The sequence below is a fragment of the Xenopus tropicalis genome, chromosome 9, assembly GCF_000004195.4.
Source record: "Xenopus tropicalis strain Nigerian chromosome 9, UCB_Xtro_10.0, whole genome shotgun sequence".
Classification (NCBI taxonomy): domain Eukaryota; kingdom Metazoa; phylum Chordata; class Amphibia; order Anura; family Pipidae; genus Xenopus; species Xenopus tropicalis.
This window is the reverse complement of record NC_030685.2, coordinates 60626003-60652598: the sequence shown is the minus strand read 5'-3', so window position 1 is coordinate 60652598 and position 26596 is coordinate 60626003. Positions and strand designations below refer to the sequence as shown.

Sequence of the window (26596 nt, the reverse complement as noted above, 5' to 3'; positions counted from 1 at the left end):
TGTCTTACCTGGGGGAAGAAGCTTCTCTTTTCTGTGGAGGGGTCTTAAGCAAGTGTCATTTTTGCCTGCAGCAAAATGGAAGGAAAAGCTGAACTTTTGTACCATTTCAATAAAGAATTTAATGGACAGAGGAACTATATGTTAAAACACAGCAAGAGAGTTAGAGGAAGGAAGTGAGAGATCAAAGCTGACAATAAAATATAAAAGCAACTCCAGCCATCACTGGTGCAATTATAGAGAAAGGACTCCACGGTTAAAGGGGGCCTGAGGGACAGGGAGCCTGGACCATGGGGTCAGCTTTCTCTGCAGCCACTTTACTCCTGGGAAATTTGGGCAGCAGCTGCCTGCTCAGGCAGGAGGGGGAGGTTTGCAGTGTGCGCAGGGCTCCTCTAAAGATTTTTTAGCAGGGGGGCCAGTGCCGCTTTGTTATGCTGCTTCCTGGCATAGCATTATATTATACACATAGCTGATTATCTGGAGATGGCAGGGCCACTTTTAAAATAGAGAAAGGGCATATTGTTCTTGGTAAAAGATGTGAAATGAATAAAATGTGTAATGTGTGGGTGTGTCTAGTGTATACGTTAGGGGTGTCCAACCTGCCTTCCAGCTACAACCCCCAAATCTCACTGACTCTATGGGAGAGGGTCTTCTCGATTTTTGAGCTTTCTGGATAATAGGTATCTAGATAATAGATCTCATACCTGTACTAAGTTTCTGAACAAATATTCAAAGTAGGGATCTAAGTGCCTGGCTGAACTGAATCCGAATCATTAAAATCACGTGACTTTTTTTCAACGCGGAAGTTCAAACATTTTCACTGCGCACTTTGTGAATATTAGGATTCAGGTTCAGTCTGTTATTTGCAAAAGGAAGACAGAGCTTTTGTATTGTTGGAAGGGTGAAGCACCACATACGCTGCTGCTGTAAAAATAAATACTGGGAAATACAGTTCCCATACATACATACAAACTAGGTGGAAAACAAAAATCTAAACATTAATTTAGCAATGTGATACAGTACAGATGGTGAATCTGGATAGTTTGGCACTCTGCGAGATAGAACATTTGATACAATGAATAAAATCCTTACTACACTCTTCCTGTAGCTGCAGCAATTCGACTGCTTTCACATGGATATCTTGTATAGTCTATAAAGGCAAAACCAAGTGAGAAACATTAAAACGCATATAGAAAAAGACATTTCTACAAATGCTGCACTGTAAGTTAGCACTTTATAAATACATTTAATGCGAGGTGCGATAAAAAGAAACTTTAGCTTGCTCACAGCTAGAGTTCTCTTAAATGTAATAGTATAAAATATTGCATGCACACAATATTCCTTCTCTGTATTGCATTCAAACAGACAAGAGCTGCCATACTGATTGCTCCAGCAGACAGAAATAGACAAGTGTGCTGTCTCACTGTGGACTACAAAGACACAAAGAAGTGCTCTAAGTGAGGTAATCGGTAGGACAGCTGCTTCTCAAACATTTTAATGCAAAAACTTTCTATGAACATACACTAAGCTGTATACTGTAGAACCAAGTTTTTATCAGCAAATATAGCCCTATTACATATTTTTCCTTGAGCCACCATAATTATGCAGCTCTAACTGTAACAGGAAGAAGTGTGGGAGCAAAAGAACTTTGTCTAATGATTGGCTCATGTGACCTAACATGTATGTGTGCCCTTGGTTGGTTTGAGTGCACCGTGAATCCTATGATCCCAGGGGGCGGCCCTTAGTACTTAAAATGGCAAATTTCTGTTTAGGATTACCCAATGGCACATTATAAATTAATAAAAAAAAGTATATTTTATGAAAATGGATTATTTAGCTAAAGCAGGGTTTTGCGTATGAGCTGGTTTACATTGTGCAAGGATATAGTTTTCCTTTAACATGGTCCCCTGGCGTAGGTAAACTCAGGGTTCTACCAATCTTTTTTTGCCTATATAGGGAAACCTGCTTACAAAAAGGGGTTATTTTTAAGATATTTTGAACCACATGTTCTGGTGGATGTATCTTGTGATAATAAATGAAACATTAGGGCAAAACACAATGTAAAGCAAGGACTTGCACAGGAACAAAACTGAATGTCAGTAGTGGCCTCTGTGACTTACAGTGTTGGGAGTGATAATTATTTTAACCGTTTCTTTCTCATCCTGCTGTCTGCACCAGTCCTGCACCATGAGGAAGTTCTGCTTCGCGTCTTTAGATAAATGTCTTTCTGATGCAAGATATACATCCCTGTAGGACAGAGAGAGCATTTTATTTTTTAGTACGGGCTTAGGCTCAAACAAGTATCAAACTGTATGTATGCTGCTGTGACTGCTTCCCTTTGTGTAAAATTTAAATGGTATCAGTACTGAGATTAACTGGCCCCCATACCTCAGATTCAGGCAGAAAGTCCCCACCTTTTCGTCCCTGTATTGCTCACCCCCTGAATTGTTCACAACTCAGGCTCAAGACTGTAAGCAACCACACTGTTCATCTGTTCACACCTGTGTGTGCCATGCATGCACTATACTCTGCCTGCCCTATTCTGCCTGTGTGTGCGACACTCTGCCTGCCCTATGCGGCTTGTATGTGCCATACTCTGCCTGCCCTATGCTGCCTGTGTGTGCCATACTCTGTCTGCTCTATGCTGCCTGTGTGTGCCATACTCTGCCTGCCCTATGCTGTCTGTGTGCACCTTGGTTAAACTTTTCTATTTAAAGGGGTGGTCCACCTTTAAATTAACTTTAAGCTAGTTGTAGAGAGTGCTATCTGGAAACAATTTGCAATTGGTCTTCATTTTTATTATTTGTAGTTATTGAATGATTTAGCTTTATATTATATTAAATTACATTTGGAATTTTAGCAGCTATATGGTTGCTAGGGTCCAAATTACCCTAGCAAAAAGGCAGTGGTTCAAAAGGTATATGAATAGTAGAGGACAAGAAGAGAAAGCAAAGTTAAAAAATAACAATAAATGAAATTGCAGCCTCAAAGAGCAACAGTTTTTTGACTGCTGGGGTGAGGGGTCCACTTTTAATAGCTGGAAAGAGTCAGAAGAAGAAAGCAAACCATTCAAAAATGATAAACAATGAAGACCAACTGAAAAGTTGCTAAGAATTGACCATTCAATAACATACTAAAAGTTAACTTAAAAGTGAACTACCACTCTAATAACTTATTTATTTGGATATGCTGTATATACTCACCCATCCGAACGTGTATCAAACAAGAGAATAGAGCTGCCATCTCTTAGCCCCAATTCTTTTAGGCTCTTGTTTGAGTCGTCAGCAGAATAAAAACTCCACTGCTCACTATTCTCTGACGAAGGGAAGCACAACACTGACTCCTCACAGGTGGGGCCAGCAAGCTCTTTTTGTATGTCTTTCAAGCAGGCACATGATGGGAACGCTCTCTGACTCTCACTGAACTCAGCTGAAGAATTTGTTTGCAGGACTGGGCGCAGGATGGTGAGCAGGACTGGCGTGAACTCTGCTCCACTCTGAATCATTACACCCCCAACCTACATGAAAAACACATTTCACCACAGTGATACAAATGATGATGTGGACATACATAACCAATAAACAAATAGAAAAGTATGCACTCAGGTATCTGCCAAAGAGCCCACAGCACGTCTCGATTTAATGATACGGGGGGGGAGGGAGTATAGCATCCAACGTCAATACTGCAGTGAATATATGAGTCCCTGAACTCAGAGATGACAAAAAAAAAAAAATCAACATCATTAAGCCTTGATGCATTTTACTGTTTGTTCATTGGTTTTGTGTATTATAATATTACATAATCCCATCATAATTTTTCGTAGTAGACCTGCTGTAAATAAAAGCTTTATCCAATGGCATAACTAGATGGGACCCACAGCAAATTAAATTTGGGGCCCTAAAATATTTGTAAGTTGACCACTTCTACCAAAATATTTTTTTAATATATACATCATGTTTTAAATATAACATTGCTCGTTAATTTGGGCTTTACTGCACCCTCTACACTCCAGGGTACCTCCTGGGTGTGCTCCCTCTGTGGTAACACCCCTGGAATTAAGTCGTGTAGAAGTTTTCAGACTTTGGTTTGGCATTCCGTAAAAAAGAAACATGGACAGCACAGAGAATCATAGGGGGTGCTACATGCAAAATCCTATTCCATATTTTCTTACAACATTTATGTTACATTTTCAGCAGTGACCGGAGTATAGAAAAGTGTGCAAATACTGCAGTATCTTGATGTTATACTTCCAAGGGGGCCATAAGCAAAATGTAGAAGTGTGTTAATTCAAGGAAAAGTTACATTCATCTGGAGGTATTGGAATTTCTGACTTGGCTTTTGATCAAGTGTTGCCGATAAACATGCAATCCAGAGGTATATTCTAAATATCGCACCATTTTATAATAGTGAACAGTAAATTCTACATTTGCCAGTGTGTAAAGGGTTGAAATTAAAATTAACTGCAGGAAAACATAAGAGTTATCAAGATTCAGTCAGTGCATCTGTACATAAAAAAGTTATAACTGGGTGTACGTGTGTTCAGTCTAGAAAACATGATTCAAATATATATTTCTTACCTGCTTTCCATCCCACACAAAGATGTCAGTTCCATCTGTAATTCCTGCAGTGACCAGATCCATCTTGGCATCTGAGGAAGAACTAGAAATGTAGGGTGACAACAGCAATAGAAGGGCGGGGGATGCAATGTGGATGCTGACAACACACATCAGACAATGAAAATGTATTTGCCTAATCCAGCTTTCAAACTGTATGGGTAATACAGTGGTGTGAAAAACTATTTGCCCCCTTCCTGATTTCTTATTCTTTTGCATGTTTGTCACACTTAAATGTTTCTGCTCATCAAAAACCGTTAACTATTAGTCAAAGATAACATAATTGAACACAAAATGCAGTTTTTAAATGAAGGTTTACGTTATTAAGGGAGAAAAAAAACTCCCAATCTACATGGCCCTGTGTGAAAAAGTGATTGGCCCCCCTTGTTAAAAAATAACTTAACTGTGGTTTATCAAACCTGAGTTCAATTTCTGTAGTCACCCCCAGGCCTGATTACTGCCACGCCTGTTTCAATCAAGAAATCACTTAAATAGGAGCTACCTGACACAGAGAAGTAGACCAAAAGCACCTCAAAAGCTAGACATCATGCCAAGATCCAAAGAAATTGAGGAACAAATGAGAACAAAAGTAATTGAGATCTATCAGTCTGGTAAAGGTTATAAAGCCATTTCTAAAGCTTTGGGACTCCAGCGAACCACAGTGAGAGCCATTATCCACAAATGGCAAAAACATGGAACAGTGGTGAACCTTCCCAGGAGTGGCCGGCCGACCAAAATTACCCCAAGAGACAACTCATCCGAGAGGCCACAAAAGACCCCAGGACAACATCTAAAGAAATGCAGGCCTCACTTTCCTCAATTAAGGTCAGTGTTCACGACTCCACCATAAGAAAGAGACTGGGCAAAAACGGCCTGCATGGCAGATTTCCAAGGCGCAAACCACTTTTAAGCAAAAAGAACATTATGTCTCGTTTCAATTTTGCTAAAAAACATCTCAGTGATTGCCAAGACTTTTGGGAAAATACCTTGTGGACCGACGAGACAAAAGTTGAACTTTTTGGAAGGTGCGTGTCCCGTTACATCTGGCGTAAAAGTAACACAGCATTTCAGAAAAAGAACATCATACCAACAGTAAAATATGGTGGTGGTAGTGTGATGGTCTGGGGTTGTTTTGCTGCTTCAGGACCTGGAAGGCTTGCTGTGATAGATGGAACCATGAATTCTACTGTCTACCAAAAAATCCTGAAGGAGAATGTCCGGCCATCTGTTCGTCAACTCAAGCTGAAGCGATCTTGGGTGCTGCAGCAGGACAATGACCCAAAACACACCAGCAAATCCACCTCTGAATGGCTGAAGAAAAACAAAATGAAGACTTTGGAGTGGCCTAGTCAAAGTCCTGACCTGAATCCTATTGAGATGTTGTGGCATGACCTTAAAAAGGCGGTTCATGCTAGAAAACCCTCAACAGGCTGGTGGCTGACTGAATCAACTGCTTTTTCAATTCAACAAAAAAAAGGGATAAGTATTTTTTATTAACTTTATTCAGAATCACTGTGTTTTCTAACTGTTGGGTTTAAATTTTTTCAAAAGTATTTGCTCTTTTTGGTGCCAATTTACAAAGTTTGGTTAACTATAAGGCTTACAGCAGGTTTGCCAGAGTTACATTCCTTTGTAATTACCCTCAGTTTGAGGGGGTGGGGTTTGATTAGTTGACCTTAACAGACTGTTGAAATAGAACCACTGGCACTCCAGTGGAGCTTGCTCTGGTGGTAGGTGCTCTGTAAGTGATTGCTCTTTAAGTGGGGGCTCTATAAGTGGAGTTATAATCACAGGAGTTACAAACTAAGGGAGTTAAAACAAGGTTAAAAAAAAAAAAAAAAAAAAAAAAAAATTTTTTGTTTATTTAATAGCCTTTTTTCACCAATTTTTGTTTAACTGTTTCTGTAACTGGGAGAATGAGTGGCAGCAACATTGAAGGTATGACACAGTGCACAGCCTGCCGCATGTATGCAGTTGTGGAACAACAGTTCCAAAGTGCATACCTCTGTTGTGGATGTGAGCGAGTTGCCACTTTAGAGGCTCGCGTTAGAGCACTAGAGGAACAAGTTGCAACACTGCGTTCTATTGACAATCTTGAAAGAAGTCTCTTGCTAACTGAACAAGAACTAGCGGGGTCAGATAGTATGGGGGGAGGGGAGCAAGGAAAGGATGATAGGGCAGTAAGCTGGGTGACAGTTAGAAAATCGAGTGTGGGGAAAAGAAAAAGGGAGGCTGCTCCAGGGTTTGCGCATCCCAACAGATTTGCCAGATTGTGTGAAGAAGATGGGAGTGTGAACTCTGGACTGGCGGTTCTAGATGAGGCTGATCTCTCTAACAGCCGGGAGACCAGTTTCTCTAGTAGTGGTGGGGAGGAGAGCAGAGCTAGGCCTAAACAGATGGTGGTTATAGGGGATTCGATCATTAGGAAAGTGGACAGGGTAATCTGTCGAGCGGATCGCTTCAACCGGACAGTTTGCTGTCTTCCTGGTGCCAGGGTTCGGCATGTGGTTGATCGGGTCGACACATTATTGGGAGGGGCTGGGCATGACCCGGCTGTCTTGGTACATATCGGTACTAACGACAAAATGAACGGTAGGTGGGGGACCTTAAAGAGTGAGTTCAGGGATCTAGGCTCTAAAATTAAGCAAAGGTCCTCCAATGTCATTTTTTCGGAAATTTTGCCGGTGCCGCGTGCTAGTTTAGGGAGACAGCGGGAGCTTAGGGAGCTAAATGCGTGGCTAAAGTCTTGGTGTAGGAAGGAAGGGTTTGGGTTCCTAGAGCACTGGGCTGACTTTTCTTTGGGGTACAATCTATACAGCCCTGACGGATTGCACCTCAATGGAAGGGGGTCTACTGTGCTAGGGGAGAGAATGGTTAAGAGGCTGGAGGAGTGTTTAAACTAGACAAGGGGGGAGTTGGTAAGCTAGATTCTTATGGGAGAGCTAGTGTAGATGGGGCAGTGGGACCAGTAAAGGGTTGTGGGGGAGGAGTGAGGGGGGCATATAGTTTATCAGATAAGGAGCTTCCATTGTTACAAGGGAAACAGACTAATTTTCACCTTAGCTCTAACTGTCCTTTAGCTAATGTAAGCTGTAGAGGAAGAAGTAGTAATCTCCGCTGCATGCTGGCTAATGCGCGTAGCTTGTCGGGAAAAATAGGGGAGCTGCAGGCTATTGCATGTATTGAAAATTATGACTTAATTGGTATCACTGAGACCTGGTGGGATGAAAAATGCGACTGGGCAGTGAATTTAAATGGGTATACGCTTTTTAGGAGGGACAGAGGGATTAAAAAGGGTGGAGTGTCGGATTTTCAGATAAGATAATTATTAATTACAAGAATATTCTGATTTGTTAATGATAACGTGATGATGTTACTTAATAGAATATATATTCATGAATGATATTATGCTTTTTGATGAATCATATAGGAATAAATAATGAATGTTATTTTGTTTAGTTGATCAGAAACGTATGTGTTGAAAAAGGAGGTTTGTATCGGATTACTAGCCCAGATGTATAACCTTTGTGTTAAAGCAAATATCAAAGGTTATATAATCCTTGGTGTCTAGGTGAACAAGATGAGAACACCTTGAAGGATCTTACAAACTCTCCACAATATAGAGCACACCTGTTGAGAGGGTAATAATTAATCAAGGACAGACCAATGACATATATTGTATGTGTACTAAGGTATTAAGTAGTTACACAGCATTGTTCTAGTGTGGAGCAATGTCAACAATAGTGTGTAACATCGAATTAAGGAAGGTCAAAAGTTATTTTATATTTTCTGAATATTTTCAGACCACAATATTGAGGAAACAGTGACATCCACAGATAGTGGAGGACATTACGGGTCCAAAGGTCACTGTAATAAATATTTAAATCAACTGGTGATAGTTTAACTTAAAGACTGCCCTTTGATGCCAGTTGGCTAGTTGATAAATCCCTGAGGTGGAGTTTTAGATAGAGATGAGGGATAAGTTAGGAGACAAGAGGACTAGAAAAAAAAGAAAGGACTAAGAACTAATAAAAAAGAAAGAGGGATCTAAAAAAACTGGAAGAGGAAGGAGAAACTACTCTCAACTATAAGAAAACTCTACTCTGGTAAATATACATTTTGTTATACTTTTTCTCGATTAAGTTGTATGCTTGGATATTTATTATTCCTATGTGTATTATAGTCTTACCCTAAACATTGACTTTCCCAGAGTTGCAAACTGGGAATAATCTGTTTAATTTGGGTCCATTTTATTTTTCATTAGTATAGATATATGATATCCAAGTTAGCAATCTAATGGGGAAATAAGAACATTTAAAGATAGAATTCCTTAAGACCTCAAAATCAATCATTTACCCTTCCTTTGATTCAACATATTTAATTACCTTGTTATTAAGTATTGAAAGTGAACGTACATATATTATCTTGTGGATGCTTGCCATTTATTGAATAATGTCTATTGGTCAATGTTCATTTTGATTAATTATTAGATAGATATCAGGGAGTGTTAAGTAATAATTTCATTTTTGTAATATTCATATTTAAATAAATTATTTTATTAAATAATTGTCATGATTTCTCACCTTTGTACCAATTGATTGGGAAAGCTCGATATCGAATTCAGAGTTGGGCATATATTATTTAAGACTCCTCCTGTTACTAATAAGGAGCCTTGAATTCTTTTAAATATACGCAGAATTAGCCCGACATATATTTGGAGGCACTGCTGAGAGCGAGATTATTTTCTCATATTGGTACAAATAGTGAAAATCCATTCCAATACTTCTGTCAAGCTAATTATTTTGTTTATTAATTGAGACCATGAGTGTTGCAAGCAGTGAGAATGGGAATACCCCAGAGCAAATGATCCACAGAATTGTTGAATTCATATATACACGGGTAAAATTTGATCAAGGAATGGATGTTTGGATTAATGATTTGAAGAGAAATGCTAGAGCAGACCTTAATGATATCTGGGCAACAGACGGCCTGGTTGAACGCTATTTAACATGTATGAACTTAGCCTCTAACAGTTCAGAAAAAGAAAAAAAATTAATATGTGCCCTACCTCCTGTTTTATATGCATTAATGGAGGTAGATACCCTATCAAAAGCTAGAAAAGAAAATGTAGAAAAATTGAGGTCTCAGTTACATGAGATAGAATCAGATATCCAACATATGAAATCTGATAAAAACCAATTAGAGATAGATATCTCAAACAAGGAAGCTTTTATTAGGGATTTAGAAACTGATGCTGAACGTAGTCGCATAGCATACTGTAAGCTCAGAAAGGATTTCGAAGAATTACAGCAACAGCACATTAAAAGTCAACAGTCAGGTGTATATGGTGTGGAGAGATCTCCTGATCCTCCAATAATCACTCCCCAATATAAAAATTGGGCACCATATATTTCTAGAGCCAAATCAATTGATAATGTTGATTCAGAGGCACAAGATGTTTTGGGCCGGTTGGCTGAAGCTTGCCAAGCTGTGACCACCTTAATAGGTAATCACAGAACAAGGGTTCTTAGAGATTCTTCCTCAGACACGTCCCCAGAGAGGAATGTGAGGAATGTGCGAAATCAAACACCTATATCAAATGTATCCCATAAAAGTAGTGTTTCCAATACTGATGCAAGTGAAGTTGAGAGTGATGAGAGAGCATGGGGATCCGGTCCTTTCCCAAACAGGGGGAAGAATACCCATAAGAGGGGTTCAAAAGGGAAAAATCCCCAATCTCCAAAAGAAAAACAAAATTCTGCCAGCATAATTAAATTTTTAAATACTGCTATACCAAAATTTTCTAAGAAAGGTTCTTCCCAAATTGCAAACCACTTAGAACTATATGAATCTACTATAGATTCATTAAAATTATCTGAGGCAGACAAAATCAGGTTTCTTCCATGGGCCTTTGATGACAGATACCGTCATTACTTTTCCTCCTTTAAAGAGAGAGGAATCACCAAATGGCAGTCAGTCCTACATGAAATTAAATCAGAATTTGGGCCCTATCGAACTATCACTGCCGCAAAGAGAGAAATTTATAAACTTACATGTAGATCTAATCAAAGCCCTCGAGAATTTCTCTCTGTACTTAAAAATGCCTATGGTTTAGCTTACAGAAACCCCGATTGGGAATCTGTGGAATTTAAACAAGTATTCTATGAGGCCTTACCAACCCAGATCAAATTAAGTCTAGCTCATGATCTGGATTTTGAAAACCCTCTAGAAAGATTGGTAACATCAGCAACTTTGCTGTTTAACATTAGTGAGGGCCAAAACTTAAATGATAGAAAATTTAAAAAATTCCCAGAGCACAATGTTGATGAGTCCGGGGTAAAATCTCATTTAAATTTTGAGTCCCAGCCAAAGAAAATACCTTCAGCCACTGGACCTAATCAACAAAACCAAAAACAACTAAATACCAGAAACACTAAACCTCAAATTGCCAAGGGGTCAGAAGGAAATAGTTCAGGTTCTGGAAGCCAAGATTACCGTCCTCGTTTCAACCAAGGGTACCATGGATACCGAGGTAACCAAAGATATGGGGGTTACCAAGGATACAGGGATCCCCAGGGATACAGACGTTGGAACAATAGGCCCAGGCAGCAATGGAGAAAAGGGCAGGAATCACCAGATTCACCCAGGGGTAAATCACCCACAGGGAACCAAAATGGTCCACGGAATCAAAACCCAGGTAGACCTAGCAGATTTGATCAGCTTGCAGATCAGGTTTCCAAGTTAACTGACATTGTAAGTAAATTATCTCAAGTTTCTGCAGGAAAACAACCTGAAGTTTTTTTAGAGGAAAAAGCGGGGCCAAGCTCCGCCAAATAAAGGAAGCAGAACCAAATTGCTATATGGAAATGGACAGGAAAGAATTAAATACAGTCAATGATCATGTTTTGCATTGCCCCGACCCTGAATTCAGGGCCGGGAAGGGAAAATCTAATATTTCATCTGTTTTACAGCCTAATAAGGACAATTCTTATAATCCGGTGTTATTTGAACCAGTGTGTGAAGTACCTTCGGTTCAGTCTGTTCCATTAATAGAGTCCATAGGAACACAAATGCCCTGCAGACAGAACAAGGAGGAGCAATCTCCAAATATCCTGACGCTGCAGAGAGATCACTTTTTAAATCAACAGATGATAAAACACTCCAATTTCCTCTGTAATCTCTTACAGTTAGATGGCTGGTATTTTATAGATATTTGTCTCCAGGATGGATGTGTCGGACCAATCCAAGGTTTATTGGATACCGGATCTCAGGTCACTATTTTGTCTTTCAGCTATTTCCAACAGATCTTAGAGTCCTCAAAGAATAAACCGAGATTGACGGTATTTGATGGATCTCTGGTAAGTGTAGGTGGTGATAGTCTACAAGTGAAAGGCAAGTCCTGGCTGACATATAAGATTGGTAAAAAGACCATTAGACATCCAACATTGATTGTAGATCTTCCATATGATCGGCTGATCATTGGAATTGATCTGCTCAAAAGGTTAAGATCCATAATTGACTTTATTAATGAAGCAATATGGACTCAGGTAAAAACCCCAATCTCTTTTGAACGTTCCCACAATGCAAAACCGCAAAATAGTTGCCATATGATTGAAGAAAGACCTAATTCTGTCGAAATCCATTTCCGGAACAGTCAGGTACCAGATGTCTCAATCCTAAAAAACGGTAAACCTGAAGAAAGCATTAATACTTCCTTCCACATCATTAATATCCAAAAGGACAAAATTGAAAAGATAATCCTAGAGGATGATGTGTTAACCATTTCTCTTAAAGGGGGAAATCGGGAAGTAGCAGGCATAACCAGACATATCCAATCATTGGTTAAAATCGAGAAGACCAATGATACTATGCTGGTTCCCGTACAGGTAAATAATATTGCCCGGGTGAAATATGCCAAGCTGGATCTCAAATCCGAAGTCAGCTATATAAGTTTAGGACTTCTAAAGCAGGTTACAAATCCTCAGATGATTAAATTTTCTTCCTTACAGGAATGGGTTTATGACCTGGACAAAGACGACCAGAGTCAAAATGTGATTGCAAAATGCATTTTATCTATCTCCCTAGGAAACAAATCTGCGGAACACGTTTTCAATGTGTTAAAGGAACCACAATATCAAATGTATTTAGGAAATGACATTATACATCGATTTGCCATACAGGTTGATTTGATCAATAATGTTTTGTGGTCCAGACTATCAGGGAATCCAGAGGAATTCCAGGATAAAGAACAAGCCTTGAGATGGGGACAACAAATACCCTATGCAGTGGATATCTTAGTCGCCGGAAAGGTCCCTATATAATCACTGATAAATTATCTCCTGTGGTTTATAAAGTTAAAATTCCTAAGGGGGATGATTTTGTTGAAAAATGGGTGCACATTAACCAATTAGGTGTTTGTCATCCTAGCCAACAGCTTCGGAGAATAGAGCAAGTCGAGAGCTGAGTAGTAAGAAATCAGGAGATTTTAGTTAAAGATAGAAGTAGAGATTAATATTGTATATAGATGTTGTATCATGATATGCCTATGTCTCTCTCTACCTTCTAAATATCCTTTATCTTCTCAGTGAACTGAAACTTGCTATGTATATATGACGGCTGAACCTAATGATTTCTTTTGATTATCTATAGGCGCAAAGATGCCATCCAAGGTGATCGCTATTTTATATGCAGTCCTGATCTTGGGGAAAGAGTTACACGCTGAGCGGATTGTGATGCCAGGTCCATCATCCGGGATCATGCTACAGGATACGGCGGGATTCATCATGACCAACAAGAGAATCTTGTCCCAGAAGATTTATATGAGCCTAGATCCACGTTGTGTCATCGAAAGACAAGTCAATGTATCCAATATTCGATCACCGGAGATTCAAACATGGTACCAGCTGCATATTGAATATTCACAAAAGCGGATTACTCAAATCCTGGAGCAAACCCGGAAAACTTTAATCAGAGAGCCTTTTTCGTCAAACCAAAGACCAAAACGGTTTATTTCTGCTGTTGTTGCTGCTATAATCTTTGCAGTAGTAGGAAATGTGTTTGCAACCGGAGTAACAATCGCTAATTCCATATCCCTTAAAACCATGGAATCTGAGATTAATTCACTAAAGACTAATTTACAACATATTCATGCAGAGATGGAAAGACAAAAGAAAGATTTAACAGACTTGTATACCGTTGTGGAAGACACTGTCATTGCTACGAACTTGCACTCTAAATTATTAAACCACTCGATAAATCTTCACCAAAGTCATGAACTGTTTAAGCAAGAACTAATTTTACTAAAAGAGCGTATCGATTTTCAACTTCAAGTTTTCCATGACGAGGTGCAAAGTGGAATGCAAGACCTGAGAGAAGGGCGAATTCCTCTCTATTTTGTATCATACGAGATTATTCGCAAGATGTTACAAAATGCAGATGGAGATAAAGTAGAGGATATCCAAATGAACTTAGCGTTTAATATGGGAGTTGCCATACCATTATACATTGATCCTGTTAAAATGGAAATCTGCTTTTTACTATCAATTCCAGTGGTCAATAGGAACAATATATTTCAAATGAAAAAAATCCATAATGTAGGTACATGGAGAGATAATATTCATGTTAAGATCCAAACCCCTGATATCGTGGCATATCAATCTTGGAGACCGGACTGGCTATCTGTTCCTATTCTAAATAATTGTGCAATTTTTAGAGATAATAACTTTCAATGTGAAGGTGACCCATTTAATTATGATACAACTAATGCTTTGTGCGGACTTGACTTTGAGAAACATGGATCAGAAAAATGCCAGGTAACTTTGTCTAAAATCGAGGAGAAAGATTGGGTGAATGCAGTTTTAATAAAAGACAAATGGCTCGTTAGTACTCGTTTACCTGACCTAACTGTTTTTTCTAAGGACCACATTATGGCAAAAATTATTGCTATACCAACTCATGTATCGATCATCAAAGTACCCCCTAATTCCAGAGTTGTAATTGGAAATCGCACCTTATATCCTGTGAACATTGAAGACATTGAAGGAGAGGTGGAAAGCATTGATGCATTCCAAAATCAGGAAATTACCATAAGTCCGGATTTAAAATTTTTGTTGGACAATAAGCCCAGCCATACCATCCGTATGGTTATAAAAAAACATAATATTACCATGGATACTCCACAATTTTCACCAACTGATGACGAAATACTGTTTCCTTCTGTTTGGTCATGGGGGGAAAACTATATATGGAGTATATTAATCACAATTATAGTAGGATGGTTAACTGTAATCACCATCTTAGCAATTCGTTGGATGAAGATCATCAAAAAGACTCTAGATAAACTATGGCTTAAATCTCGCCGATCAAGTTTACATAACGAGTATGATGAAGGAAGAGTTTGAAAACCCTAAGTAATTTTCCTAAAATGTTCATATTATAGGAAACATTTTAGAAAAACAAGGGGGATTTGTCGGATTTTCAGATAAGATAATTATTAATTACAAGAATATTCTGATTTGTTAATGATAACGTGATGATGTTACTTAATAGAATATATATTCATGAATGATATTATGCTTTTTGATGAATCATATAGGAATAAATAATGAATGTTATTTTGTTTAGTTGATCAGAAACGTATGTGTTGAAAAAGGAGGTTTGTATCGGATTACTAGCCCAGATGTATAACCTTTGTGTTAAAGCAAATATCAAAGGTTATATAATCCTTGGTGTCTAGGTGAACAAGATGAGAACACCTTGAAGGATCTTACAAACTCTCCACAATATAGAGCACACCTGTTGAGAGGGTAATAATTAATCAAGGACAGACCAATGACATATATTGTATGTGTACTAAGGTATTAAGTAGTTACACAGCATTGTTCTAGTGTGGAGCAATGTCAACAATAGTGTGTAACATCGAATTAAGGAAGGTCAAAAGTTATTTTATATTTTCTGAATATTTTCAGACCACAATATTGAGGAAACAGTGACATCCACAGATAGTGGAGGACATTACGGGTCCAAAGGTCACTGTAATAAATATTTAAATCAACTGGTGATAGTTTAACTTAAAGACTGCCCTTTGATGCCAGTTGGCTAGTTGATAAATCCCTGAGGTGGAGTTTTAGATAGAGATGAGGGATAAGTTAGGAGACAAGAGGACTAGAAAAAAAAAGAAAGGACTAAGAACTAATAAAAAAGAAAGAGGGATCTAAAAAAACTGGAAGAGGAAGGAGAAACTACTCTCAACTATAAGAAAACTCTACTCTGGTAAATATACATTTTGTTATACTTTTTCTCGATTAAGTTGTATGCTTGGATATTTATTATTCCTATGTGTATTATAGTCTTACCCTAAACATTGACTTTCCCAGAGTTGCAAACTGGGAATAATCTGTTTAATTTGGGTCCATTTTATTTTTCATTAGTATAGATATATGATATCCAAGTTAGCAATCTAATGGGGAAATAAGAACATTTAAAGATAGAATTCCTTAAGACCTCAAAATCAATCATTTACCCTTCCTTTGATTCAACATATTTAATTACCTTGTTATTAAGTATTGAAAGTGAACGTACATATATTATCTTGTGGATGCTTGCCATTTATTGAATAATGTCTATTGGTCAATGTTCATTTTGATTAATTATTAGATAGATATCAGGGAGTGTTAAGTAATAATTTCATTTTTGTAATATTCATATTTAAATAAATTATTTTATTAAATAATTGTCATGATTTCTCACCTTTGTACCAATTGATTGGGAAAGCTCGATATCGAATTCAGAGTTGGGCATATATTATTTAAGACTCCTCCTGTTACTAATAAGGAGCCTTGAATTCTTTTAAATATACGCAGAATTAGCCCGACAGGAGGGGTTTGTCTTTATGTAAAGTCAGATTTAAAGCCATGTAATAAAGACATTACCAATGAAAACGTTGAATCTCTTTGGGTAGAAATTTCAGTAGGGCTGAAGGTCACAAAGAAAATGATCATTGGTGTATGCTATAAACCACCCCGTATAGATGAGGGGGATGAGTCCCAGCTACTTTTGCAAATGGAGGAGGCTTCAAAATTGGGTCAAGTTGTTATAATGGGGGACTTTAATTATCCGGACATTGACTGGAGTAATGGGGTGGCTAAGTCAGAAAAAGCTAGTAGGTTTGTAAATATGCTAAATGACAACTTTTTATTTCAGGTGGTTCAAGAACCTACTCGGAATGAGTCTATTTTGGACCTGGTAATATCTAATAATACTGAACTTATCTCTAACATTTGTGTGGGTGAGCATTTGGGGAACAGTGATCACAACATGGTCTCCTTTGAGATAATGCTACAGAGACAGCTCTATAAGGGAGTAACTAAAACGCTCAATTTTAGACGTGCAGACTTTGCCAGTTTAAGGGCATCTCTGCAATGTGTCAACTGGGAAAGGCTTTTCATGGGGTTAGACACAGAAGGAAAATGGAACATCTTTAAAACATTGCTTTGCAGGTATACACAACAGTATATTCCCCTTGTAAGCAAGGAGAGGCATCGCAAAGCAAAACCCTTATGGCTGAATAAAAGAGTTAAGGTCGAGGTTGGTAATAAAAAACGTGCTTTTAAAGCATTCAAGTTAGCTGGGACAGCGGAAACTTTCATCAGGTACAAGGAAGCAAATAAAGCATGCAAAAAAGCTATCAGGCAAGCTAAAATAGAGATGGAAAGGGATATTGCAGCTAGGAGTAAAAAGAATCCAAAATTATTTTTTAATTATGTGAATAGTAAAAAAATGAAGCAAGAAGGGGTGGGAACTTTATTATCACGGGGAGGTACGTTGGTTGATGAGAACGGGGAAAAAGCTGAAATTTTGAACTCTTATTTTTCATCTGTCTATACATCTGAGGAGCCAGATAATGAAGGCTTCCCTTTTAATATACCCAGTGCTAGTAATTTAGCTACTGGCGCATGGGTCACTCAGGAGGAAATTCAAAAGAGACTTGAACATGTAAAGGTAAACAAAGGTCCAGGACCGGATGGGATTCATCCCAGGGTATTAAATGAGCTGAGCGCTGTGATTGCCAAGCCTCTTCACATAATTTTTCAGGATTCGTTGAGGTTTGGCATGGTGCCGAGAGACTGGCGGATTGCTAATGTGGTGCCGTTATTTAAAAAGGGATCTTGTTCTCAGCCTGAAAACTATAGGCCTGTTAGTCTGACATCAGTAGTAGGAAAGCTTCTGGAAGGGGTAATAAGGGATAGGGTAGTTGAATACATTGCAGTTCACAATACTATTAGTTTGTGCCAGCATGGTTTTATGCGTAACAGATCTTGCCAGACTAATTTAGTTGCCTTTTATGAGGAGGTGAGCAGGAACCTTGATGCTGGAATGGCAGTTGATGTCATCTACTTAGATTTTGCTAAAGCGTTTGATACAGTACCTCACAGAAGGTTAATGATCAAATTGAGGAATATTGGCCTAGAACATAATATTTGTAATTGGATAGAAAACTGGCTGAAGGATAGAGTACAAAGAGTGGTGGTAAATGGAACATTTTCTAATTGGGCCAGTGTGGTTAGTGGAGTACCGCAGGGGTCAGTCCTTGGTCCTTTGCTTTTTAACTTGTTTATTAATGACCTGGAGGTGGGCATAGAGAGTACTGTTTCTATTTTTGCTGATGACACTAAATTGTGCAAAACTATAAGTTCCATGCAGGATGCTGCCGCTTTGCAGAGCGATTTGACAAAATTGGAAAACTGGGCAGCAAACTGGAAAATGAGGTTCAATGTTGACAAGTGCAAAGTTATGCACTTTGGTAGGAATAATATAAACGCAAACTATCTACTGAATGGTAGTGTGTTGGGGGCATCCTTAATGGAGAAGGATCTAGGGGTTTTTGTAGATCACAAGTTGTCTAATTCCAGGCAGTGTCATTCTGTGGCTACTACAGCAAATAAAGTGCTGTCTTGTATAAAAAAGGGCATTGACTCAAGGGATGAGAACATATTTTTGCCGCTTTATAGGTCCCTGGTAAGGCCTCACCTTGAGTATGCAGTGCAGTTTTGGGCTCCAGTCCTTAAGAAGGATATTAATGAGCTGGAGAGAGTGCAGAGACGTGCAACTAAACTGGTAAAGGGGATGGAAGATTTAAGCTATGAGGTTAGACTGTCGAGGTTGGGGTTGTTTTCTCTGGAAAAGAGGCGCTTGCGAGGGGACATGATTACTCTGTACAAGTACATTAGAGGGGATTATAGGCAGTTGGGGGATGTTCTTTTTTCCCATAAAAACAATCAGCGCACCAGAGGTCACCCCTATAGATTAGAGGAACAGAGCTTCCATTTGAAGCAGCGTAGGTGGTTTTTCACGGTGAGGGCAGTGTGGCTGTGGAATGCCCTTCCTAGTGATGTGGTAATGGCAGACTCTGTTAATGCCTTTAAGAGGGGCCTGGATGAGTTTTTGAACAAGCAGAATATCCAAGGCTATTGTGATACTAATATCTACAGTTAGTATTACTGGTTGTATATATATAGTTTATGTATGTGAGTGTATAGATTGGTTAGTATAGGTTGTGTGCTGGGTTTACTCGGATGGGTTGAACTTGATGGACAATGGTCTTTTTTCAACCCTATGTAACTATGTAACTATGTAAATAAAGCTGAATTACAACAATTCTGCAAAGATGAGTGGGCCAAAATTCCTCCAGAGCGCTGTAAAAGACTCGTTGCAAGTTAACGCAAACGCTTGATTGCAGTTATTGCTGCTAAGGGTGGCCCAACCAGTTATTAGGTTCAGGGGGCAATTACTTTTTCACACAGGGCCATGTAGGTTTGGATTTTTTTTCTCCCTAAATAATAATAACCCTCATTTAAAAACTGCATTTTGTGTTTACTTGTGTTATCTTTGACTAATAGTTAAATGTGTTTGATGAGCAGAAACATTTTGTGTGACAAACATGCAAAAGAATAAGAAATAAGAATAAGAAATAGTTTTTCACACCACTGTATCTGCAAATCCTAATATACAAGATTAAGGATCATGTATAGAAAAGGATTGATAGTAACCAAAGCTATAAGGAACATAATTGCATGTACATTTTGGCAAGTTTTTGCTAGGTAAGGAAAACTGCACTGACGGTTGCTCAAGTGGAAAAATGTAGGGATCTAGAAGGCCAGGCTGCCTGACCCACCTACAGTACTGCTCCCATATTTGCGGAGGAGAAAAAAAAGTCCACCCTGATAATTTACACAAGTGAGTCAATCAGTATCTGAGCATATACATATTTTATATATTTCTAGATAGGACCAGCATTCCAAATAAACTTTTGACATTGCAAATCACAGTGCATCTGACATTTTGGTCCTTATTGGATCTTTGATTAAGTTCACATTAGGAACCAAAATGCTGATGCGGTGTGATATTCAAAAAATTGCGTAACAGTTTATTTGGAGTGCTGGTCCATTCTACAAGTATATGCATTATCCACCATCAGTCCTGGGTGCACACACTGAATGATTATATATAAAATGTTTAAAGTGAGATTTAGTTTCACTCTGGAGCAAGGCATATCCACCATAAACACGAGTCTCAGGCATTTCCTTTTGTATATTTTATTTAACCCAACAGGTGAAGATTACCTAAAGATGTATGTAATGCTGGAGCTTATGTATCCAGAGTAATGGTAGAGGGGATGGCAAAGAAAAGGTAGATTAGAAAAATAGATATTACTTAATTTCACCCTTTATATATTCTATTTTAGCATATCTATAGCGAAAAACAACAGTGTTACAGAGAAAATAACAGTTTCAGGTTTTTGGTTTTAGAAGAGGGTTCAAACCAATGATATCACAGTTGAACCCTGATAATTGTTTCAGCTCCTTAGCTAATCTGTGAATTGACTTACCAATCAGATTCTGAAAGATATGAAGTCCAGCAGGTAGAACTCTAGCAATACTCAGGACTTGTCCTTCCAAAGATTCATCAAGAACCTAGAGAAATAAAGTCAAGATTATACCCAAGAAATGGATTAATAAGTATTTACAGTCTTGCTACTGGATCTATATGGGATCATTTCTGCATGGCACTTTACAATCCAGGCAAAAACACCCAGCACCTAAAGGATCTGCAAGAATGTCCCAAACCTGCACATTAGTGTTTCAACTGACACAAATAATGCAGGGTCAAATGCCAAGGCGCCCAAGACAATCCCCTGCCTTCGATCACCCCCGCCATATGAGATGACAAACGGTAGAGGATGTTGACCAGAGTGGGGATTATCATACCCCCTTGCTCACCCTGCTTAATGAATGCCAACAATGCCTCAGCTAGAGTTACAGAAGGGACTAAACAAGGGGTTGGCAGGCTTAACAGTTATGCACCTAGCATACTCCCATCACCCCTATTGTCCCCTAGGCATGTGCCTCTTCTGCCTACCCCTAAGTTCTGGTCCTGGGCACAACACAAGAAACAAAAATCTTAATTATTTGTTTAGTAGGTAGTTTCCACTTTATCAGAATATGTCTCTCTGCATGGAAGCAGTAGCAGACCAACAGATCTTGCTATAAATACTAGACCCTGTGCCCAGATTTCCAACCGCAGGAAATAGGCCAAGAACATATGTGAAAATGTACAAAATCTTAAATTCTATGAAATATGATTCGATTTAGCCTGCTTTGATTTGCTTTGATTATTTACCGGTTTCCCCTGGACAAGCGAGTGTTGATGCATTCTTTTATTGACTTCTATACTATAAAAAGCTACCACTAAACTGGTCTGCTGCAATGAAACCCCATCCATTGCCATTCTTTAACTCAAGCTCCGAATCCTAACACTTATTCATTATCTGTCTATAACACAACTGCAGCTCTACAAGCATTATTCAAATAATTTAGACTAATTGTCCAACTGGCTTTGTACATGTTAATTATTCACATTAAAAGAAGAAGTATCCAAAGAAGAAGCATACACTCTTTTCTTAACTTTAGATGACGCAATGTGGAAAGATGCGGTTAGCCAGGTACCTGATATAACAATCAGAAGCTACAGACACATACATACACGTGACATTTCTTAACCATACATATCTAACCTCGTACATATAATCTAAGCCATATTATATATATATAAGTCCACACGACAGCACCACACTCCGAAAGTTGCTGCAATGTAGCTGCCCCTGTGCACAGAATACCAAATAAATAGATACCAAATCAAACACAACCAGCACCAAGGGTCTTGTGGTTCAAACAAATATTAGTGTATTATAATTGCATGTACAACCAACGTTTCGGTCCCTTTTGGGGGACCACCTTGAAAAAGGTCCCAAAAGGGACCGAAACGTTGGTTGTACATGCAATTATAATACACTAATATTTGTTTGAACCACAAGACCCTTGGTGCTGGTTGTGTTTGATTTGGTGTATATATATATATATATATATATATATATATATATATATATATATATATATATATATATATATAGATATATACACACACACACACACACATACACATATATATATGGAGCACACCCTATTAAGGTTTAACTGCCTCGGGTGCTGGCAAAAATGAGGAAATATAAGGACAGAGAGCCGCACACACTAGGACTTAACAAATAGTGAAAAAATTTATTGAAAAAAATCCAACGTTTCGAGTACTGACTGTACTCTTCTTCAGGGACAAGTCAGTACTCGAAAAGTTTTTCAATTTTTTTTCAATAAATTTTTTCACTATTATATGTATATATGTTATATATATATATATATATATATATATATATATATACACACACACACACACACACACACACACACACACACAAACATCAGATTTATGACTCAATTATAATGCTGAAGTTGGTTCCTTTTTGCATGTATTCTGGGACTGCACCCTCATTCATCAGTTTTGGAGACAGGTAATGAAATTTGAATGAATCTAATGGTCTTGTTCTTACAAACATTTACTTTGCTGGTCTCTCTTGGGAATTACTGGCAGTTTGGGTTCAAAATAGTTTCTAGGCTTTGTTACCTGCAATGTTTATACTATTCCAAGATGACTACATCTCTGGCACTGCTATCTAATAACTTCCAAAAAAATGACTATGGCATTCCTGAATCAAAGACCTGGTGAAAAATGTAATGCAATACCAGACACTTGGCATTAGTTATTGTAATGAATGTTAAAAACTCCTGACAGTAAACCTGGCTCTGTCTTTGTTACTTTCTTTTTCTTTATGTTTAAACATAAGATAAAGAGCTTCTGAATATCCTGGTGCTGTATAAAGTGTAATAACCATGTTTACCTTACCTGGAAAGCTAATTGTTTTAGATCTTCTACAGTCCTCCTGCGGTCTATAGCAATTGCCAGCTTACTGTTGTTTCGGGGATGTGCTGGATGCAGGGCACCATTTTCATATTGGTAATGAGAAGACAGATGGAGACAAAGGTCCATGCAGTTGATCTGTAAGGCCGATTCAGTTCTGTGTACAAACATGAGCACACCATCTTTACTAAATGATTTTGCATGCAACCATATTAGAAAGAGTTTATACAATAAATGGGCTCTGAGCTCTGCATTAAAGTGTGAAAATCCATCCAGATTGAGAAGTTTTTGTATTATTTAATGAAGCAGGGGGAATAGATAGAAAGATGAAGCCATGAATGGAGAAAAAGACTTGTTTTAATGCACATCCATTTAAGGATCACGTGTAAGTTTTTACTTATGTGTAAAAATGAAAGGCAAATGTACTGAGTTGTATTCAATGTTAGAGATAGCAGAATTATAGTAAACACTACAAGGACTGACAGAAAGCTAAAAGTACTTTTGTAGCAGGCTTAAAATGGAGACTGACTAGACCTGCCTTTTCGTCTGAAGCTCGATATTTTCTTGGTCCATGTCATTTAGAATGTGCTCTGGGACTCCAAAGCGAGGATTGCCTTTAGCTACAAACAAAACAAAACATGCAGCATTTAATAAAGCACAATACATTGAAATGGGTTGTTCACCTCTGAACTAACATTAAGTATGAGGAAGAAAGTGATATTCTGAGATAATTTGCAGTTGGTCTTCATTTTTTATTGTGTTTTTGAATTATTTAGCTTTTTGTTCAGCAGTTCTCTAATTTGGGATTAAATAACCTAGCAACCAGGCTCCGATTTGAATGAGAGACTAAAATATGAATAGGAGAGGGCCGGAACAGAAATATAAGTAATAAAAAAAACGACAATAACATTGTAGTCCCACGGAGCAACAGTTTATGTGATGCCAGGGCCAGTGACCCCCATTTGAAAGCTTTAAAACAGTGATCCCCAACCAGTGGCTCGTGAGCAACATGTTGCTCCCCAACCCTTTGGATGTTGCTCTCAGTGCCCCCAAACCAGGGAGTTATTTTTGAATTCCTGACTTGGTGGAAAGTTTTGGTTGAATAAAAACAAATTTACTACCAAATAAAGCCCCCTGTAAGCTGATAGTGTGCATAGAGGCTGCCCAATAGCAAATCTTAGCCCTTATTTGGCTTTTGATGCTTGTGTTGCTCTCCAAGTCTTTTTACATTTGACTGTGGCTCACAGTAAAGAAGAAAGAGGCAATTAATTAAAAAACTATAAAAAATGAAGACCAGCTGAAAAATCAAGAACTGCTCATTCTATAAGATACTGAAAATTAAATTAAAGGTGAACCACCCCATTAATATTACAAAATCTGGAAAATGATTAACAGAAAAACCATCTACCTATTTCCTTACCTTCTGGTGGTCTATTCATTTCACACTTGCGATAAAAAAGCATATATGCAGATTCCTTGCCCTGGAATTGCTTTTCAATATCCGTCTCGCGGATGGGTTCCACTTTGGAATCGTTAAAATCAAACCAATGACCAGCACTTCTAGATGGAGCTTGAGATTTCTCTGGAGTACCTGGCCTAGAGCTCTCTGAATCGGAGCCTACTGTGTCTGGAACACTATGCGCCAAACCTACAAGCGAGCCATCTGCACTCATCTGGAAAACGGAGGGATGGCTTTGCAGGAACTGAGGAAACAGATGACTTTATGAAGAAGACATATAAGCAGGGAATTTTAGACATGTACATTTGTGCATATAATAATACTGAAAGAAAGTTATTCAGAAAAACAAAAACAATTCCTATGTGAGACTGCCTTTCTGCTATAATCTGCTGCCACTGTAATGAAGGTAAAGAATACATTGGACATGTACCATAACACCTTACCTTGTGCATAGCTCCATGCTGCTTGCGATAAGTCTTATTCCAAGATGTTCCCATGTATTCCAATAGCTTCTGTCCCAGCTGGTCAACTGCCACCATTTGATCGGCCCCAGCCTACAGCATAAGGCAACACAGTCTGAATATCTACATCAACTTGTATAATATAAGCATATGCACGAGATTATGGAATCAGGGAAAGTGTAAAACTGATGTAGAGTTTTAAGAGTTGCAACCAGCTAGTATTTTACCAGCCCGACTGGTAAAAAAAAGATGCTTGATGCCAGCAGGGAAGAAAGCTACATAGATAGGAACACCAGTCATTTTTTCCAAAAACGGTAGAAATCGCAACAGTTACCAAGTAAAACATTCACGATTTATTTTTACAGAAGTTGTCAGAATATTATTTACCTTAGTAAATCTGCAAATAAAATGCCGGCCTAATGTGTAAAGTAGAATCCAAAGATTTCAGATAAAACTAAGCGTACCTCTGCTATGATGGAAGCAAGAGCAACTATTGGGCAATCTTGTTTACTCTCAGACTCCTGTGCTGATGCTGTCTTTTTAGCCACTTCCTGAATAGAACAAGAAAAATAAAAAGCAGTAATCATTAATCAATAGAGGAACAGTAAACCAGATTTCCCCATAAACAAAGGCTCTTCTAGGCAATTTTATTCTTTAACCCGTTATCCAGACAGCTCCAAATTACAGGAAGCCCATCTCCCATAGACCCCATTTTATTAACAATAATACAGTACCTTGTACTTGATGGTTACTAAAGCTGCATGAATCCATATTGTTGGCAACACAATCCTATAAAGTTTATATAATGTTTAAATGATTTTTATGGAAGACTTAAGACATCTAAGTTACAGAAAGATCCCTTATCTGGAGAAGCCCAGATCCCGAGCAACCTGGATGGATACAGGTTCCATACTTTTAAGTTTTAATTGGGAGGTTTAGATCAGGGGTCCCCAACCGCCCGGCCACGGACGGCATGGAAGTGGGCCGCAGCGCACCGCCCCCCCCCCCCCAGCGCGTTGCATGTATTACGCGCCCCACCCCCCTCCCCTCCTCTGCCTCCGGTCCGTGGAAATTTTTTTTTGCCTCCTCCGTGGTGCTAAAAAGGTTGAGGACCCCTGGTTTAGATCATGTTGGTCTTACCACCAACATCAGTGCATGTATGTTGACCTTGGGGCCAAATACTTTAACATAACTTACTTACATAAATAATTAATTATGGATGAAAAAGAAGTGACCCTTCCAAAAAATAATAATAATCAAAAAACATTTTAAGTAAATCTTACTTGACAATAGAGCAAGTTGAAGCATACTTATTGGTATTCATTATTTATTTATTTTTTTGTCACCCATTTTAACAAAAACAAATTATATGTATCTTGTTTAGGTCTCCAAAATAAAAAAAAATTCTACCCATAATAAATATATATAACAATGAGAAATATTTCCCATTATATGAAGTCATGCTCACCTTGAGTCCCCAATGCCCCAGCTCATCGACATCTTGAATATATGCATGATAATGACCTCCATAACAGCCGCCCTTGTGTATAATAACAGAGAAGAGCTCATAGGCATATACGGAGTCTTCTAGATTATGCTAAATGGGGACAATTAAAAGAACTGTCAGAGAGAGTGAAGAGACAATCCACAGATCTGGGTAGGCAGGCTGAATAGATAGATAGGGCCTAATGAATGGTACAACAGAGAAAAAACTTAACCCCCAAACCCTGACCGAAATGTTGGCCTGATTTCTTTTTAAT

General features: G+C 38.4%; 2 protein-coding genes across 4 annotated transcripts in view; one reads left to right on the top strand and one right to left on the bottom strand.

Annotated features, from left to right (window-relative positions):
* usp40 (ubiquitin specific peptidase 40) overlaps nucleotides 1–26596 on the bottom strand; it is a 52831-nt gene that overhangs the window by 15405 nt on the left and 10830 nt on the right. For all 3 annotated transcript variants that reach the window (XM_002932005.5, XM_012971226.3, XM_012971227.3), the window contains exons 8-19: nucleotides 26305–26433; nucleotides 25301–25387; nucleotides 24819–24929; nucleotides 24337–24619; nucleotides 23455–23536; nucleotides 22902–23073; nucleotides 20497–20581; nucleotides 4575–4645; nucleotides 3201–3514; nucleotides 2118–2244; nucleotides 1090–1147; nucleotides 9–65 (exon numbers count right to left, since the gene is read on the bottom strand). In XM_002932005.5, the coding sequence (XP_002932051.3) occupies nucleotides 9–65; nucleotides 1090–1147; nucleotides 2118–2244; nucleotides 3201–3514; nucleotides 4575–4645; nucleotides 20497–20581; nucleotides 22902–23073; nucleotides 23455–23536; nucleotides 24337–24619; nucleotides 24819–24929; nucleotides 25301–25387; nucleotides 26305–26433 (1576 nt within the window). The remainder of the gene's footprint in view (nucleotides 1–8; nucleotides 66–1089; nucleotides 1148–2117; nucleotides 2245–3200; nucleotides 3515–4574; nucleotides 4646–20496; nucleotides 20582–22901; nucleotides 23074–23454; nucleotides 23537–24336; nucleotides 24620–24818; nucleotides 24930–25300; nucleotides 25388–26304; nucleotides 26434–26596) is intronic.
* Nucleotides 9194–13893, top strand: LOC116407519. Its single transcript, XM_031892858.1, has one exon. The coding sequence runs from the start codon at nucleotides 9432–9434 to the stop codon at nucleotides 11445–11447; it is 2016 nt and encodes a 671-aa protein (XP_031748718.1). The 5' UTR covers nucleotides 9194–9431; the 3' UTR covers nucleotides 11448–13893.